At 43.2% G+C, this 15,126-nt stretch overlaps 1 protein-coding gene across 1 annotated transcript in view; it reads left to right on the forward strand.

Moving 5' to 3' along the window:
* frmd3 (FERM domain containing 3) overlaps nucleotides 1–15,126 on the forward strand; it is a 202,122-nt gene that overhangs the window by 132,359 nt on the left and 54,637 nt on the right. The window contains exon 7 of the mRNA XM_078215399.1: nucleotides 1,022–1,109. Coding sequence (XP_078071525.1) covers nucleotides 1,022–1,109 — 88 coding nt within the window. The remainder of the gene's footprint in view (nucleotides 1–1,021; nucleotides 1,110–15,126) is intronic.

Genomic DNA, 15,126 nt, shown 5'->3' on the forward strand with positions numbered 1-15,126 from the left:
GAATCTTACTCACAGCAGAGCATCACAAGTGAACAGCTAGCATTTTTACAATTCGTGTGTATACAACAGATTTGATACTTTAATGCCTTGAGAGGAATTTTGTTTCATAATATCTATGCTAAACAATGTTGTATTTAAGCATTATAGATACAGTTACATTAATACTATACTATAGTTTTTCCAGCCAGTGATTTGTATACCTCTACACACTTGAGCACAAGTGCTTGGCTAAACTTCAATGCAGTACTGAAATACACTGCATTTTCAGTCCTATTGTTATTCGGAAAATACACTGGCCAGATTATTGCTCTTGTTAGTGAAGCAATGGTGCTGGCTATTCACATTGCTGATAACTGTCTACAGACTTCTCGTGGGATGGTCAATAGACATATTCACACATCTGGCATATTTCCTCGACAAGGAATCTGTGAACAAGGCAAACACCAGTAACATTCTTCAACCAATCAGACTGAAGAATGCTCACTGAGGTACCCAGGAATCAAACAAGGAAGTTCAAAATGGGAATTATATTTTCATGATATAGAAAATGTGAAATATAGATTGGGAAATAGAAATAGGATTAGAGAGATTAAAAAAGAAAAACAAAAGATCTAAGAACAAATTTTAGGATCTGGAATGCACTGCGTAACAGTGTGAAGGAGGTAGATTTGATTGTGGTTTTCAAATAAGAATTATCTGAAAGGAAAATATTTGCAGGAATAAGGTGGAGGAGTGAGACTAGCGAAAAGCTGTGAAAGGTGCTATATAAATGCATGTCTTTATTATTGAAACAGTAGCTATATTTAGAAAACACTTAATTGGCGGTAAAGCACTTCCGAAGGTTGTAAAATGTGCTGTATAAATGCCAGATTTTTCTTTGTTTGCTTCTTCTCTCCAGATGAGATTTTAATTCATTATATTACAGTACGTGATCCTTGATTCTTTTTCAATTCATCTACATGAATACTTTTCAAATTTATATATTTAAAATAATTATAGATCAATTTGATCATCCTTTTAGGGGACAGAATGCAGCTGTTGCAGAACTGAATTTGCTGCAGAAAGCTCATACATTGGAAACCTATGGTGTTGACCCCCATCCATGCAAGGTAACAGAGCCGTTTCTCTGTGTGCAGGTGATTCAAGATATATAGACTGAAAATCATAATGTTATTAGAAGTGAGAAATAAAAGGAGATGTACAAATGCTGGAAATCTGAAATGGAAAGAAAATGCTGTAAATACAAGGCACCTAAAAGTCAAGGATAGATTAATTTATCCGTGATAATGTCTCTGACTTAACAATTCAGTTGTCTATCTCTTTTGAATGTGACTGACCAATATTTAATTAAATATTTTTTCTCTGAATTAGTATAGCTTATAATTTCCTCTCTCAAATCAAATATTGCTGAAAAGTTCCAGTGTATTTCTACAAATTTGTCTTTGGTAGGGCTATTTGGAAGGTCATAGAATCCCTACAGTGCAGAAAGAGGCCATTCAGCCCATCTAGTCTGCACCAACCACAATCCCACCCAGGCCCTACCCCCTTATCCCTACATATTTACCCGCTAATCTCTCCAACCTACGCATCTCAGGACACTAAGGGGGAGTTTTAGCATGGCCAATCAACCTAACCCGCACATCTTTGGACTGTGGGAGGAAACCGGAGCACCCGGAGGAAACCCACGCAGACATGAGGAGAATGTGCAAACTCCACACAGACAGTGACCCAAGCCGGGAATCGAACCCAGGTCCCTGGAGCTGTGAAGCAGCAGTGCTGACCACTGTGCTACTGTGCCGCCCAAGGTCTTCTATATGTTTTAAATGCTTTTGGTGTTGCACTTAAACAAACTGACTCACTGAACCATTGACAATAACAGCTGCAGTCAAATCACACAGACATTAATAGAATAGATAAATTAACATTTATTTTACAAAAGCCGAAAAAGCTGCAAACATTCATCAGGTCTGGCAGAATCTGTGGAGAGAGAAACAGATCAATTAGCTTTTCTCGGAACTTGTCATTGCAATGAATGGTGAATGACCTGAATTGTTAACTCTGTTCCTCCCTGCACAAATGCTGCTGCTTCTGATAAACATTTGAGCATTTCTGTTCTTTTTTTAATAATTCCAGCATCTGTAGTATTTTACTTTAGTTGGGTTGAATTTTTATCCTTATGAGTGTTTGAAACCACAATATTAAATGGAGTGGTGGCTTATTTTTGATTGTCCTTTGGCAGCAGCATTACTTTTTACTCAGTGATAACAATGAGGATCGAATGGCTGCCTACACCCATGAAAATACTGGCAGGTCAGAAAGTGAGCTGTTGATGAGTCCCCTAATGACCTCAAGCTGCTCAACTTCCACTATTGCCCCCATCCTCTGGAAAATCGTTTGAGTTGTGAATGGAACTGGCAGACCGACAGTGCCATTGTTTTTGCTCCACTCTCTGTTTTGCCCCAATACATGATGGGAAAATTCCTGCCAAGCAGTTCCTTTGGTGAAAATATATTAGGAAATAAATCTAACTTGTAAGACGCACTGAAAACAAGTAATTTTAATACGTGAACAAAGAAAATAAAGACAAGGTAAGATATAAATAAAGTGCATGTCATAAGTAAGTAACGTTTTGCTAAACATTAATAACAATAGTTACGAGTCATGATCCAATCACTATTCCTATAAATCCCTAAGACAGTTAATCTAACTATGTATTGGTTCATATGTCAATATTAATGAGCCTAAGAAAAATAGTCATAAATAACATGATCCATAAAAGGGAAATGAGTCATAAATGTGCTTACAAGTCCTCTTAGATGTTACCACATTATGAAGAAAATTGTAGACAATTAAACATAGCGTTTAATTGTGTTCAAAAGATCTTTAATCTTCAATAAGGTCATTTGCATTCCTAATTGATTTTAAAATTTGCTTTACTCTACATCAAATGCTCAGGTTGTCAGATCATTTTGAGAATACAGCATGTAGTTTTAATGTACAGTATTAGAGGAGCTCACTGGTTTTTATAATACTGGTAATACTTGGCTAATGGTAAAGTAAAGATAAGTGGGTATTTTTATTGAAATGTTCCAGTTTATATTGTTTGGTTGAACATTTAATGCTATTGTATTCATTGTTTATCAAAATCTATTGATTTACATCTCATGTCATTCATGTCTGTATGGAAAAGAAAATCGTCCTTACAAACAGCATTATCTTAATTCCATTGTGATCCTGAGGCATTTCTCATAAATCCAATAAGCATTTTACCTAAGCTTAGTCTTTCCTGTTAATTACAGAGTCTATCATTCACTACACTTGTGTCCTCTACTAAGGATTCTTTCCAAAGTAATGCTAATTACCATGCTTACCCTATAATTTTAACTAGTAAGTCACAATACTAGATAAGGGCCAATTTTCAACAGCTTCCTGACCTTATCCGACCTAAAGAAACTAGTAGCAAACAGAAAAACTGATGGGGGTGGGATGGGGAAGTTGAGCTCCCCCATGGATGTTCAAATCCCATCTTGTTGCAAATTTCAAGTACATCTGTGGGGAGCACCACCCATGCCTGCCTATTCAGTGCTGGAGGTTATTTAAATATGTAAATTGGAGTTTTGCGATCATTTTACCAGGTGATGAGTTACGTGACCAAAGATCCTTAAAGAGATTTCTGCCAGTCACTCTACACAAAGGGTCCAAATCACTTTTTAAAAAATGTTTTTGGAACCAATTTTTTCTTACTTTCTATGCAAACACCTGATGAATCTTGTCAATTTACATGACACCATCATAAAATCTTTACTAGCTAATTTTGCTCTTTCCTTCCCCAAGCAGCTTTGCTTTGGCAGACGTTTCTCTGAATCTTTTATCCTTTTTGTTCAGATTTTTATGTCACACCCCTCCTACTGTTTTAAGTCTTGTCATGGTTGCTCGATTTGTACAACATTTTCTGAGTGAATCTTTGGGATTATTACACATAACACTTAGGTCTCATCATAACAATCAGTAACTTGTTTACGTCTTTAAATTCTCTCACCCTGAAGTTTAAAAAATAGACAAATACCAGAAGTAAATAGCTAACGCTGTTTAATTAATGACTAACCTGGTCACTCAGTGTCAATAAATACAGTACTAAAACCCAATGTAATCTCCCATCCGTAACCCTCTTTCCCTTTACTCCTAATCCCAGCCAGTGTTTACGTGCAAACAGGCTGCCGTAACTTCACCAGAAGTGCGGCGGAGAGGGAGCAGCTCCGAGGAAATTCCCAGCCAATGTTTCCAACACTCTGTAAGTTACTCTTTAAAATTGAGGTTGCACATTTTATCAAACATGCATCATATTTTCAGAACATGAGAATTCACTTGCGCTGTTTCCTTGGTTACACTGCAAACACAAAATTTCTATCAGCAGTTTAAGGCCAATACATATAGTCAGTTCATCGCTTTGTAGAGCATCGATCTACTATTATTTTCCTGCTTCCTCAGATAACTTGGTTTTTTTTCATTCTCAGAACATGAGCTTTGATGGTATTGACCTAGTTTGATACAACTGAACTAAGAGCCTGTGGAGCTAGTTCACTTGAAGGAAATTAATGAACCATCTTTTTACATATAAATTGAATTTAAATTCTCAAACTGCTATTTTGGATTCAAACCCATGTTCTATTAGGATTATTAGTTGAGAGGCTCTAAATTATGAACCCAGTGACATCGAATGGAATCTTGTGGAGGCAGCGGGGGTCTTGGCCGCTGGCTGGTGAGCCGCCGAGAGCCTTGTGCTTGCCTCTATTTGGGAAGGACTGTCACATTGTGTTACACTCAGGTGCTTGACAGGTCAGTAGTGGGCCTTCCTGTAGGATGAAGGACTTTAGGAATGGAAGCTCCACCTGTTGAGAGCTGCTGGCCAATAGGAAGTCAGCAGCTCTTTGAATGGCAGCACCACTGGGGCGGTGGTGGCTGTTGCCCGTATGACAGCAACTCAAGGCCCAGGGTCATTACTGGATCCCAGGCCAGAGGTGAATGATGACGGGAAAGGGGTTCGCAGGGTGGTAGTCATGGGGAGGGGTGCCGGCAGCAAGGGCATGTGTCTCAGCAAGCCCCCCTTCCTGATGCTAGGTTCCTTGATTGGGCACTGAATAACTTTGAACAAGGAAATTCCCTCCCAAGAGCCTGCCAGCAACCCTGGACATGTTTGCATGTTGTGCTCTCTATATGGCAAGCCCCTCACCTGCTGCTGGGTCATACCAGCAGCACCAGGAAGAGGCCCTTAAATGGGCATGTGGGGGAGGGCACAAGATTCTGGTCGTAACCATTATGCTACCATGCTGCGCATATTTCTATTGAGAGACGCCCATACCCTCTTGAACTCATCTGGACTGTCTGTTTCAATGGCCTCATGTCTTACTTTCCATCATATTCCTATATTTTTTTATTTCTGTTTCCATTCTTCAGAATAATAAATCAGCACAATAAAGTTTGATTGGGCTGTTTAAGAAGTTCAGCTTGCCATAGAAAATAAGTCCAACTTCCTTAGCCTTGCAGTAAAACATTAGAAATAGAAGCAGCAATAAGCCATTCGGCCTTCGTGCCTGCTCTGCCTTCAAGATCATGACTGATCTCCTATAAGAACACCACTTTCTCGCCTTATCTCTGCATTCCTAGATTCCCTTAGTGCACAATAAGCTATCAATCTCAATCTAAAATATACTCAACAATTCTGCGCTCTCAGCTTTCTTGGGTGGAGAATTCATAAGAACGTAACTAAAAGGAAGCAGGAGTAAGTCATTCGACTCTTTGTGCCTGCTGCACCATACAGTAAGGCCACGTCTGATCTTCTATCTCATCTCCATCTTCCTGCACTATCCTTTTTATCTTTTAATTGCCTGGAAGGCTGTTTATTTTGAGACCGTGAACCCTAGTTCGAGATTCCCTGTGAGGGAAAACATTCTCCCATCATCCACCCTGTCAATCCCCTTAAGAATTGTCCATGGTTAAATTAGATCATTCTCAATTTGTTTAAATTCTAGAGAATTTAGACCTGGTCTACTCAATCTCTCCTCACAGGACAATACCTGCCACATCCAGTCGTGAATGGTTGTGGTCAATTAAATAACTTGCTGGAGGAGGAGGCTCCACAAATTTCTCCATCCTCAATGATGGAGGAGCGTAGCACATCAGTGCAAAGGATAAGGCTGAAACGTTTGCAACAATCTCCAGCCAAAATGCCGAGTTGATGATTAATCTCGGCCTCCTCTGGAGATCCCCAGTATCACAGATGCCAGTCTTTGGCCAATTAGTTTCGCTTCAGGGTGGCACAGTGGTTCGCACTGCTGTCTCATAGTGCCAGGGACCCGGGTTTAATTCCAGCCTTAGGTGACTGGCTGTGTGGAGTTTCACGTTCTCCCCATGTCTGTGTGGGTGCTCTGGTTTCCTCCCACAGTCCAAAGATGCGTAGGTTAGGTGGATTAACTATGACAAATGAACGGGGTTGCAGGGATAGGGTGGCAAAGTCAGTGCAGATTTGATGAGTCAAATTGCCACCTTTCTGCACTTTGAATGGCAGCACCACTGGGGCTGTGGTTTCTATGTCAAGAAATGGCTGAAGGTACTGGATATTGCAATGGCTAAGGGGCTTGACAATATTCTGGCAGAAGTAATAAAGACTTGTGCTCCAGAACTTGTTGCTCCCCTAGCTAAGTGGTTCCAGTACAGTTACAACGCTGGCATTTACCTGGCAAGGTGGAAAATTGCCCAAGTATGCCCTGTACACAAAAGTACACAAATCCAACCTGACCAATTACTACCCCATTAGTCTATTCAGCAATAGTGTGATGGAAGGGGTCAGCAGTGCTATCAAGAGGCACTTGCTTAGCACGAACCTGCTCACTGATGCTCTGTTTGGGTTCTATCAGGGCCACACAGCTTCTGACCTCATTGCAACCTTGGTGCAAACATGGACAAAAGAGCTGCACTCCAGAGGTGAGGTGCAGTATTTGACTGAATGTAGCATCAATAAACCCTAGCAAAACTGGAGTCAATGGGAATCAGAGGGCAAACTTTGTTGTTTGGAGTCATGCCCAGCAGAAAGAAAGATGGTTGTGGTTGTTGGAGGTTAATCATCTCTGTTCCAGGACATCACTGCAGGAATTTCTCAGGGTCATGTCCTTGGCCCAACAATGCTTGGTTGCTTCATCAGTGACCTTCCTTTCATCATAAAGTCAGAAGTGGGGATGTTCGCTGATAACTGCACAATGTGTTCAGCACAATTCTGTCCATGTCCAAATGTAGCATGGCCTGGACAATGTCCAAGCTTGGGCTGACAGGTGACAAGTAACACTTGTGCTATACAGATGCCAGGCAATGATCATCTCCAATAAGAGAGAATCTAACCATTGGCCCTTGACATTCAATGGCATTACCATCGCTGATTCCCCTCCATCAAATCCTGGTGGTTACCATTGACCAGAAATTAAACTGGACTAGCCATATAAATACTGTGGTTACAAGAGCAGGTCAGAGGCTAAGAATCCTGCAGTGCGTAATAGATCATAAGACATAGGAGTGGAATTAGGCCATTTGGCCCATCGAGTCTACTCCGCCATTCAATCATGTAATTCAATTCAATAATGCATCTCCTGACTCCCTAAAGCCTGTCCACCATCTGCAAGGTACAAGTCAAGATGTGATGGAATATTCACCACTGGTCTAGATGATTACAGCTGCAACAGCACTCATGATGCTTGGCCACCCAGGATAAAGCAACCCACTTGATTTGCATCCCATCCACCATCTTTAACATCGACTCCCTCCACCACTGATGCATAGTGGTAGCACTGCGTATCATCTACAAAATACTCTGCATGAACTCACCAAAGCTCCTTAGACACCTTTCCAAGCCCATAACCTCTACCATTAGGGATAAGGGTTGCAGATGCTTGGGAACATTCGCGCCTGCAAGTTCTCTCAAAGCTACACTACCCTGACTCGGACATATATCACCGTTCCTTCAATGTCGCTGGCTCAAATTCTTGCAACTCCCTCCCTAGCAGCACTGTGGGTGTACCTACACCACATGGATTGCAATGGTTCAAGAAGGCCTATCACCACCATCATCTCAAGGGCAATTAGGATTAGGCAATAAATACTGGCCTAGCCAGTGACACCCACATTCCATGAATGATTTTTTAAAAAACCCTTCATTCCAAGAGTCAATCTAGTGATCCTTCATTGCACCACTTCAAAGGCAGGTATTTATTTCCTTAGATAAGGAAAATAAAACTGTAACAGTACTCCAGGCTGGGTCTACGAAGAACTCTCTGTGGTTCATGCATAAGGATGTCCAGGTCCGTCTGAATATCAAGATTTCCTAGTCTCTGATCATTAAAACAATATACTGTTTTTCTCTACCAAGGTGGATAACTTCATACTTTTTCACATTATATTCCATCTTCCATGTCCTTACCCAGTCCATCTATCTGTATCTTTTTGCAGCCTCTTTAAGTCCTTCTCACAGTGTACTATTCCTCTTAACTTTGTATCGTCAACAAACTTGGATATGTTATACTGAGTTTCCTCATTTAAGTCATTGATATAGATTGAAAATAACTGAGGTTCAAGCACTGATTTTTGTCATACCCTACTAGTCACAGTCTGTCAATGCAAAAATGACCTGTTTATTCCTACTATTTGTTTTCTGTTCAATAATCAATCCTCAATCCTTGTTAATGTATTATTCCCAATTTAATGATCGCTTAATTTCTACAACAATCTTGTGTGATACCTTATTTAATTGTTTCTTGAAAATCTAAATACAGTTCATCTACTGGTTTTCCCCTATCTACCCTGCTAGTTACAACTTCAAAAACAGTAACAGATTTTTCAAACATGATTTACCTTTCATAAATGAGTCAACTATCAAATCACATGTTGATTTTCTGTGCCCTGTTACATATCTCTAGTAGATACAGCAATTTCCTTGTAATGGATGTCAGACTCACTGGTTACTGTTTTCCTTTCTTGAATAGCAGAATTACACTTGCTACCTTCTAATCCATGGGAACTGCTCTAGGATCCAGGGGATATTGAAAGATCAAAAGCTGTGCATCCAATTTCTACACAGATACTTCTTTTAAAACCCTAAAGATGCAAGCCACTGGGTTCAAGAGATTTGTTTACTTTTAGTACCATTAAATTCTCCAGTACTATTCCTTATACTGATTTTTTTCAAACTTCTCATTCTCTCTCGACCCTAAGCTCACCATTATATTCCTGCAATGAAGACAGACATAAACTAGTTGTTTATAGCCTCTGCCATTTTCTTGTTTCTGTTATAATTTCTCTTGCCTCTGTGGTGGGATTTTCTCCTCTGTGTACCAAGTGTGGTGGCAGGCGAGAAAATTGACATTTTTTTGATCTCTGACCGGAAGTGTGGTTGGAGGACCCCTGGCAAACGGGTCAGAGTGCAGTGATTCCTGCTGTGAAATGGAAATGAGTCACAGATGATCGGCAGTCCAGGGACTATGTGGATTTCACAGTCTGAAATCAGAGATAGGAAACAGTGCAGAAGAGCAGCGGGCAGGAACAATCATTGAAAGCATGGTCTACTCCATCTGTAGGGAGCAGAAAGTGCTGTGCACACCAAAGGAAAAATGCACAGCTTGGTGTGCAGTGCTGTCCTACAATTGATGTCCCTGGGTGTGGCAAGCTCTGTACTGGGCTGAAGATGGCATGGTGATGGGCACGGGGGCATCTGCAGCCTGTGGATGGGGAACACACCCTCCCCCCATATTGTATGTGAAGCAAGCATGGGGGGAGAATCCCTGTAACTTATGGTGCACACGGCCTCCAGATGGTGTGGGTACAGGTCCACTTGTGGCATGGGCACCTTGCAGATGATGGGCTTGGGGGGAATGTGGCTATGCCCACCACCACAACGACAGGGTCCAGTATTAGTGGGGAGGCTGGAGAATACCAGGTGGCATCTGTACCTGCATATTGTGAGGCTCCAGGTAAATCTGAGGTATGTTGAGAGTGAGAGAGGGAGGGTTGTACTCTGTCCTGTAATGCACCACCATCTTAAGAACATAAGAACATAAGAAATAGGAGCAGGAGTAGGCCATCTAGCCCCTCGAGTCTGCCCCGCCATTCAATAAGATCATGGCTGATCTGAAGTGGATCAGTTCCACTTACCCGCCTGATCCCCATAACCCCTAATCTTGACACTCAGGTAAAATGATGTCTTCCAAAATTGGAAGTAAGATAGATTCTATCTGGGAGAGGTATGAGGAAGTGTAGGAGGACCACTATGCTTAGGCTCTGGGGCTCCTTCCTGGGATGCATACTCACTTGTTGGTGCCACCACAGTGCAGAGGGTCCAGCTCAGTTACACAGGACTGAGAGCCCGTTCCCCAAGAAGCAACAGCAGACCAGAATTCTAACTTTGTGCTTTTAAAGGGATAGGTACCAATCAATAGCCTCACATCAAAGTTTCAAAAACTACATCGTGGAAGGCAGGAATGGAGCCTTCGAGAGTGAAGTGGGGGCAGCTGCATCCATTCTGCCATCCCATCAGTGAAGGGAGTCATGGGTTAACAATTTATGCCACTCATCAATGGCCAAACATTTTTTAATTCATTCACCATGAGCAACCGAAATCCCATCGTCACGTAAACTTTGCTCTGGACAAGGATAGCGAGGCTCAAAGATACATGGGTTTCGCAGCAAGCTCTGGGTTCCCAACAGTGCAGGGTGCAACAGACTGCATCAATGTGGCTATATAAGCTCTCTGGCGGCAGCCCTTAGTTTTCATTAACCGCTTCCATTCCACCAAGGGCTTCCAGTCCATCAATGTGCAGTTGGTGTGTGATCATTGCGATCACATCCTGCACAGATATGTACGGACCAGTGGGAGTTGCCATGACACCTAGACCCTCAGTCAATCCCAGGGATCCCTTGGGATTCTTGAGGTGACAGAACATCTGCAGGGATGGTTGCTGGGTACATGGCCTGTCCCATTAAACACTGGCTCTTGACTCCGGTGCATTGCCTTGAGATTTTAGCTGAGAAAAGGTTCAATGCTGTTCACACCACCACATGCTCCCTCATAGATCAGACCTGTCCTGGTCACTCCATGCTGACGTTATATTAAGAAAACCCACCAACGCCTCTACTTTCTCAGGAGGCTAAGGAAATTTGGCATGTCCACTATGACTCTCTCTAATTTTTACAGATGCACCATAGAAAGCATCCTTTCCGGATGTATCACAGCTTGGTATGGCTCTTACTCTGACCAAAATGACAAGGGACTACAAAGGGTTGTGAAGGTAGCCCAGTCCATCATGCAAACCAGCCTCCCGTCCATTGACTCTGTCTACATATCCCACTGCCTCGGAAAAGCAGCCAGCTTAATCAACGACCCCACGCATCCCAGACACACTCTCTTCCACCTTTTTCTGTTGGGAAAAAGATATAAAAGTCTGAGAGTACATACCAACTGAATTAAGCTTCTTCCCTGCTGCCATCAGACTTTTAAATGGACCTACCATATATTAAGCTGATCTTTCGCTACACCCTAGTAATGACTGTAACACTATCTTCTACACCCTTTCCTTTCCTTTTCCCATATGTACTCCATGAATGGTATGCTTTGTCTCTATAGCGCACAAGAAGCAATACTTTTCCCTGTATCCCAATACATGTGACAACAATAAATCAAATCAAATAAGACTTCTCAAGATGTGATTCAGATGCTGGGAGTGCTGAGGTGGCTCTCTGCAACACACACCAGAGAGCGTTTGCCACATTATTGCAGTTGAGTGAAGGTGTTCCGCAAAGCAGTCACCTAGTCCGTGCTTAGTCTCCCCAATGTTGAGGAGACCACATTGGGAGCAGCAAATACAGTAGAAAACTTTTTAACTTTCCTATCCTTACTACTGTATCTTGGTGCAGCTCTGACATCCGCAGGAGGGGTGGAGGCAGCCTGATGTTCTGCTGCCTGCCTTGCAACTCCACCAATGAGCATGCAGCTACTTCTAGAGGCTCATCATCTGACTGGGGCTGAGCAGTTGGCTGATGTCCAGCAACCCTCCGAGTGCCGGAGACCTGAGCTCTCCCTGCCTCTGATTGCTGCAGGGACATGGCTGTGAGGTGTTATAGAGAAACATAGAATCCCTACATTGCAGAAGGAAGCTATTTGACTCATTGAGTCTGCACTGACCACAATCCCACCCAGGCCCTATCCCTATAACCCCATGCCATATCCTAGCTGGTCCCCCTGCCACTATAGGGAAATTTAGTATGGCCAATCTACCTAACCTGCACATCTTTGGAGCGTAGGAGGAAACTGGAGCACTTGGAGGAAACCCATGCAGACACGGGGAGAATGTGCAAACTCCGCACAGACAGTGACCCAAGCCGGGAATAGAACCACTGTGCCACCGTGCCGCCAGAAAGCAAACCTGAGCCTAAATTTGAACTACGCCTCACCGAGGTGTGTCTCTGCGCTGATGGAGGGTGTGGATGAGTGCTGTGATGGTTCTTCCTGAGCTCCCTCATTCTCATGGGCTTGGGGTGCTGCTCAGCTGGCCAGTTGGCCGTAGTCAGCTGGTAGCTAAAAAAATACAAAGGATAATTTAGGGCATGAGTTGAAGCTAATTCAGAGTACATTGCACTCAGTGTGAATTGCAGGACTCAGTGAAGTGATGGAGCTCAAATCCATACTAGGTTGTCGGGAGAGGCCAAGCTCTACACTGCTACAGGCGCGATCCCTGTCCTCGCCAACAAGCTTTCCTGCATCCTCCTCAAACTCACTGAGATTGATGACCTCTGTCATTCCTTACCCCGTCTGGGCTTGTGCATGTTTGTTGTGTGCAAGTTTGGCCTGCATGGAGACAGATGGAAGAGATGTGATCAGAGGGGGTAGAGCAGAGATTGGGTGAAATGCATGTCCTTTGTGGTGCCCTACCCAGAAGGGACAGAGAATGTGTGAGCAATAAAACAGACAAAAAGGGGTGCTGTGAAAGTCTTGTTGAGATAATAGGTGCAGCTAACTGTTCAGATCCGTGAACAGATTAGCCATTTGAGTGCATGATGCCAAGTTGAGAGTTTGATAGTGTAGGAAGCTGAGAGAAGATTTACCCTGACGGAGCGGTGAGATAATTAATCTGCTTCCTGCACTGGATGGTACTTTGCAGATGAGTGGCAGCAGCACTGACTACCTGGGCAACACCCTCCCAGGCCAGAGAGGTGTGTTAATGTGCTCCTTTGATCCGTCCCTGGGATAAAAAAAATACTTGTGGGAACCAGACTCCTTGAATAAAGATCTCGAGTGCCTTGGTGGTGAAAGTAGGTGCTGCCTTCCTCTTGAGGCTACTCACCCTTTGCTTCTGGTTTCCTGACATGTTGGAGGGTCTCCTGAAGACAGGTGGGCTGGAGAGAGTGATATGAGTGTGTTGGATTGGTGTTCGAATATGGCGGCTGGACCTTCAAACCAATCATCTGATGGCAGGAGGAAGAATCAGCTGCCGGCCTCCCAGGTGATTCAGAAGGGAACTCACCTGTGCATAATTAATGAGCTTCTAAGTGCAGAATCTGGCATAGGATCCCGCCAATCTGGCCAGTCATAAAGGTGCTTCCAAAACTGCCTGCCACCGCACTTAGTCTCATAAATAGAGAATTCCGCCAATATATCTCAGCATTGAACATTTCTCAATTAAGCAAAAGAATGGGAGAAACAACTATTCCCTGGTGCATTCCCCAAGGCTATGCCCCAACCAATCAGAGCTGACTAACCCTATTTGAATTTAAACAAAAGCTGGGGGGAGGTAACTGTTCCCTGGTGCATTCCCCATAGCAAGATCTCAACCAGAGTCTACTTGCAAACTAATCAGCACCCTTTATTCATGCAGAATAAATTGTTGTTTCCTTTGAAATTTGGTATTCTTGCGACTATCTTGATGAGTGCAAGACAAAAAGCTTCGACAGCATGTCTCTTTTTTCAGCAATAGTCAAATCTGTACTGTACTACTAAACAAATGTTTTTTTTTCTCTTTCTTTGTCAAATTCGTGGTCATTCTTTCCTGAATTCTAAAATTTGCCAAATTCTCAGATATATTACTTGTTTGGCAATATTAAAAGCTTTGTTTTTTAATCCAGTGCGATACTTAACTTCTCTTATCAGCCACAATTACAACATTTTTATTGTGAGGTTTTAATTTCTCATGGGAATGTATATTTGTTGCAAATTGTAAATTATTTAAATGTTTGCCATTGCTTGTCTACCTTCATATCTTTTCATGTTGTTCCACAATCTACCATGGCCAACTTACCCGTCATAATATTGGACTTGGCTATTGTAAATCACTTTCAAACTGCTCGGTAAGGATGTAACTTCGTCAGAGTGACAATCAGCATCAGATTGCCACTGTGCGCCCATTTATCTGCGTTAAATTTCTTCCATGCCTGTCTCACCCGACCTTCCAACTCAGGCTGAGCAAGATCCAGGCAGGCGCAGCTGTCTCTGAAGCCCAGTGCTAAAGTATATGAGAGTCGAAGTGAAGGAGGCCATGTCCCCTTTCTTACTGCACTTGCAGCGGTAAAGTGGGTACATTTAAAGGTCCCAGCAAAATGTCAGGCCAAGGAGAAAGTGTTTATGGCAAGTGGATAGGATTTGGGGGGGGGGGGAATCGCAGGTCAGTGCAGGTGGGGAGGGGGCATGGGGGCAGGACACCTGCAGATGGTTGGGGGTTGTTGGACATGGTGGGGGGGGGGGGTGATGGGTCAGACATCGCGATTAGTAAGGGGGGATTGGAGGTTGAGGGTTGGAGGTTAAGGGGTGAGTGGGGGGTGCGGGGGGATCAGACATGCGAGGAGGTTGGATATCCAAGGGGGTTGGAGATTGGAGGCTGGACATCAGTGGGGTATTGGTTCGATGGCTAAGGGAGGAGTATAGCTAGGTTAGGGATTGGGGATCGGGTTAGCTGGGGTAGGGGTCAGATTGGGTCTGGGTGTCCAGCAATATTGACAGTTGGTCGGGAATGACACGGGTGGATGGTTGGTTGGAGGAGTGGGGGAAGCTGCTGAGGGGTTGGGAAAGTCCACTGGGAGGTTGGAGATGTGGGGGGAGTC

Source organism: Mustelus asterias, chromosome 6 (assembly GCF_964213995.1).
Source record: "Mustelus asterias chromosome 6, sMusAst1.hap1.1, whole genome shotgun sequence".
Classification (NCBI taxonomy): Eukaryota; Metazoa; Chordata; class Chondrichthyes; order Carcharhiniformes; family Triakidae; genus Mustelus; species Mustelus asterias.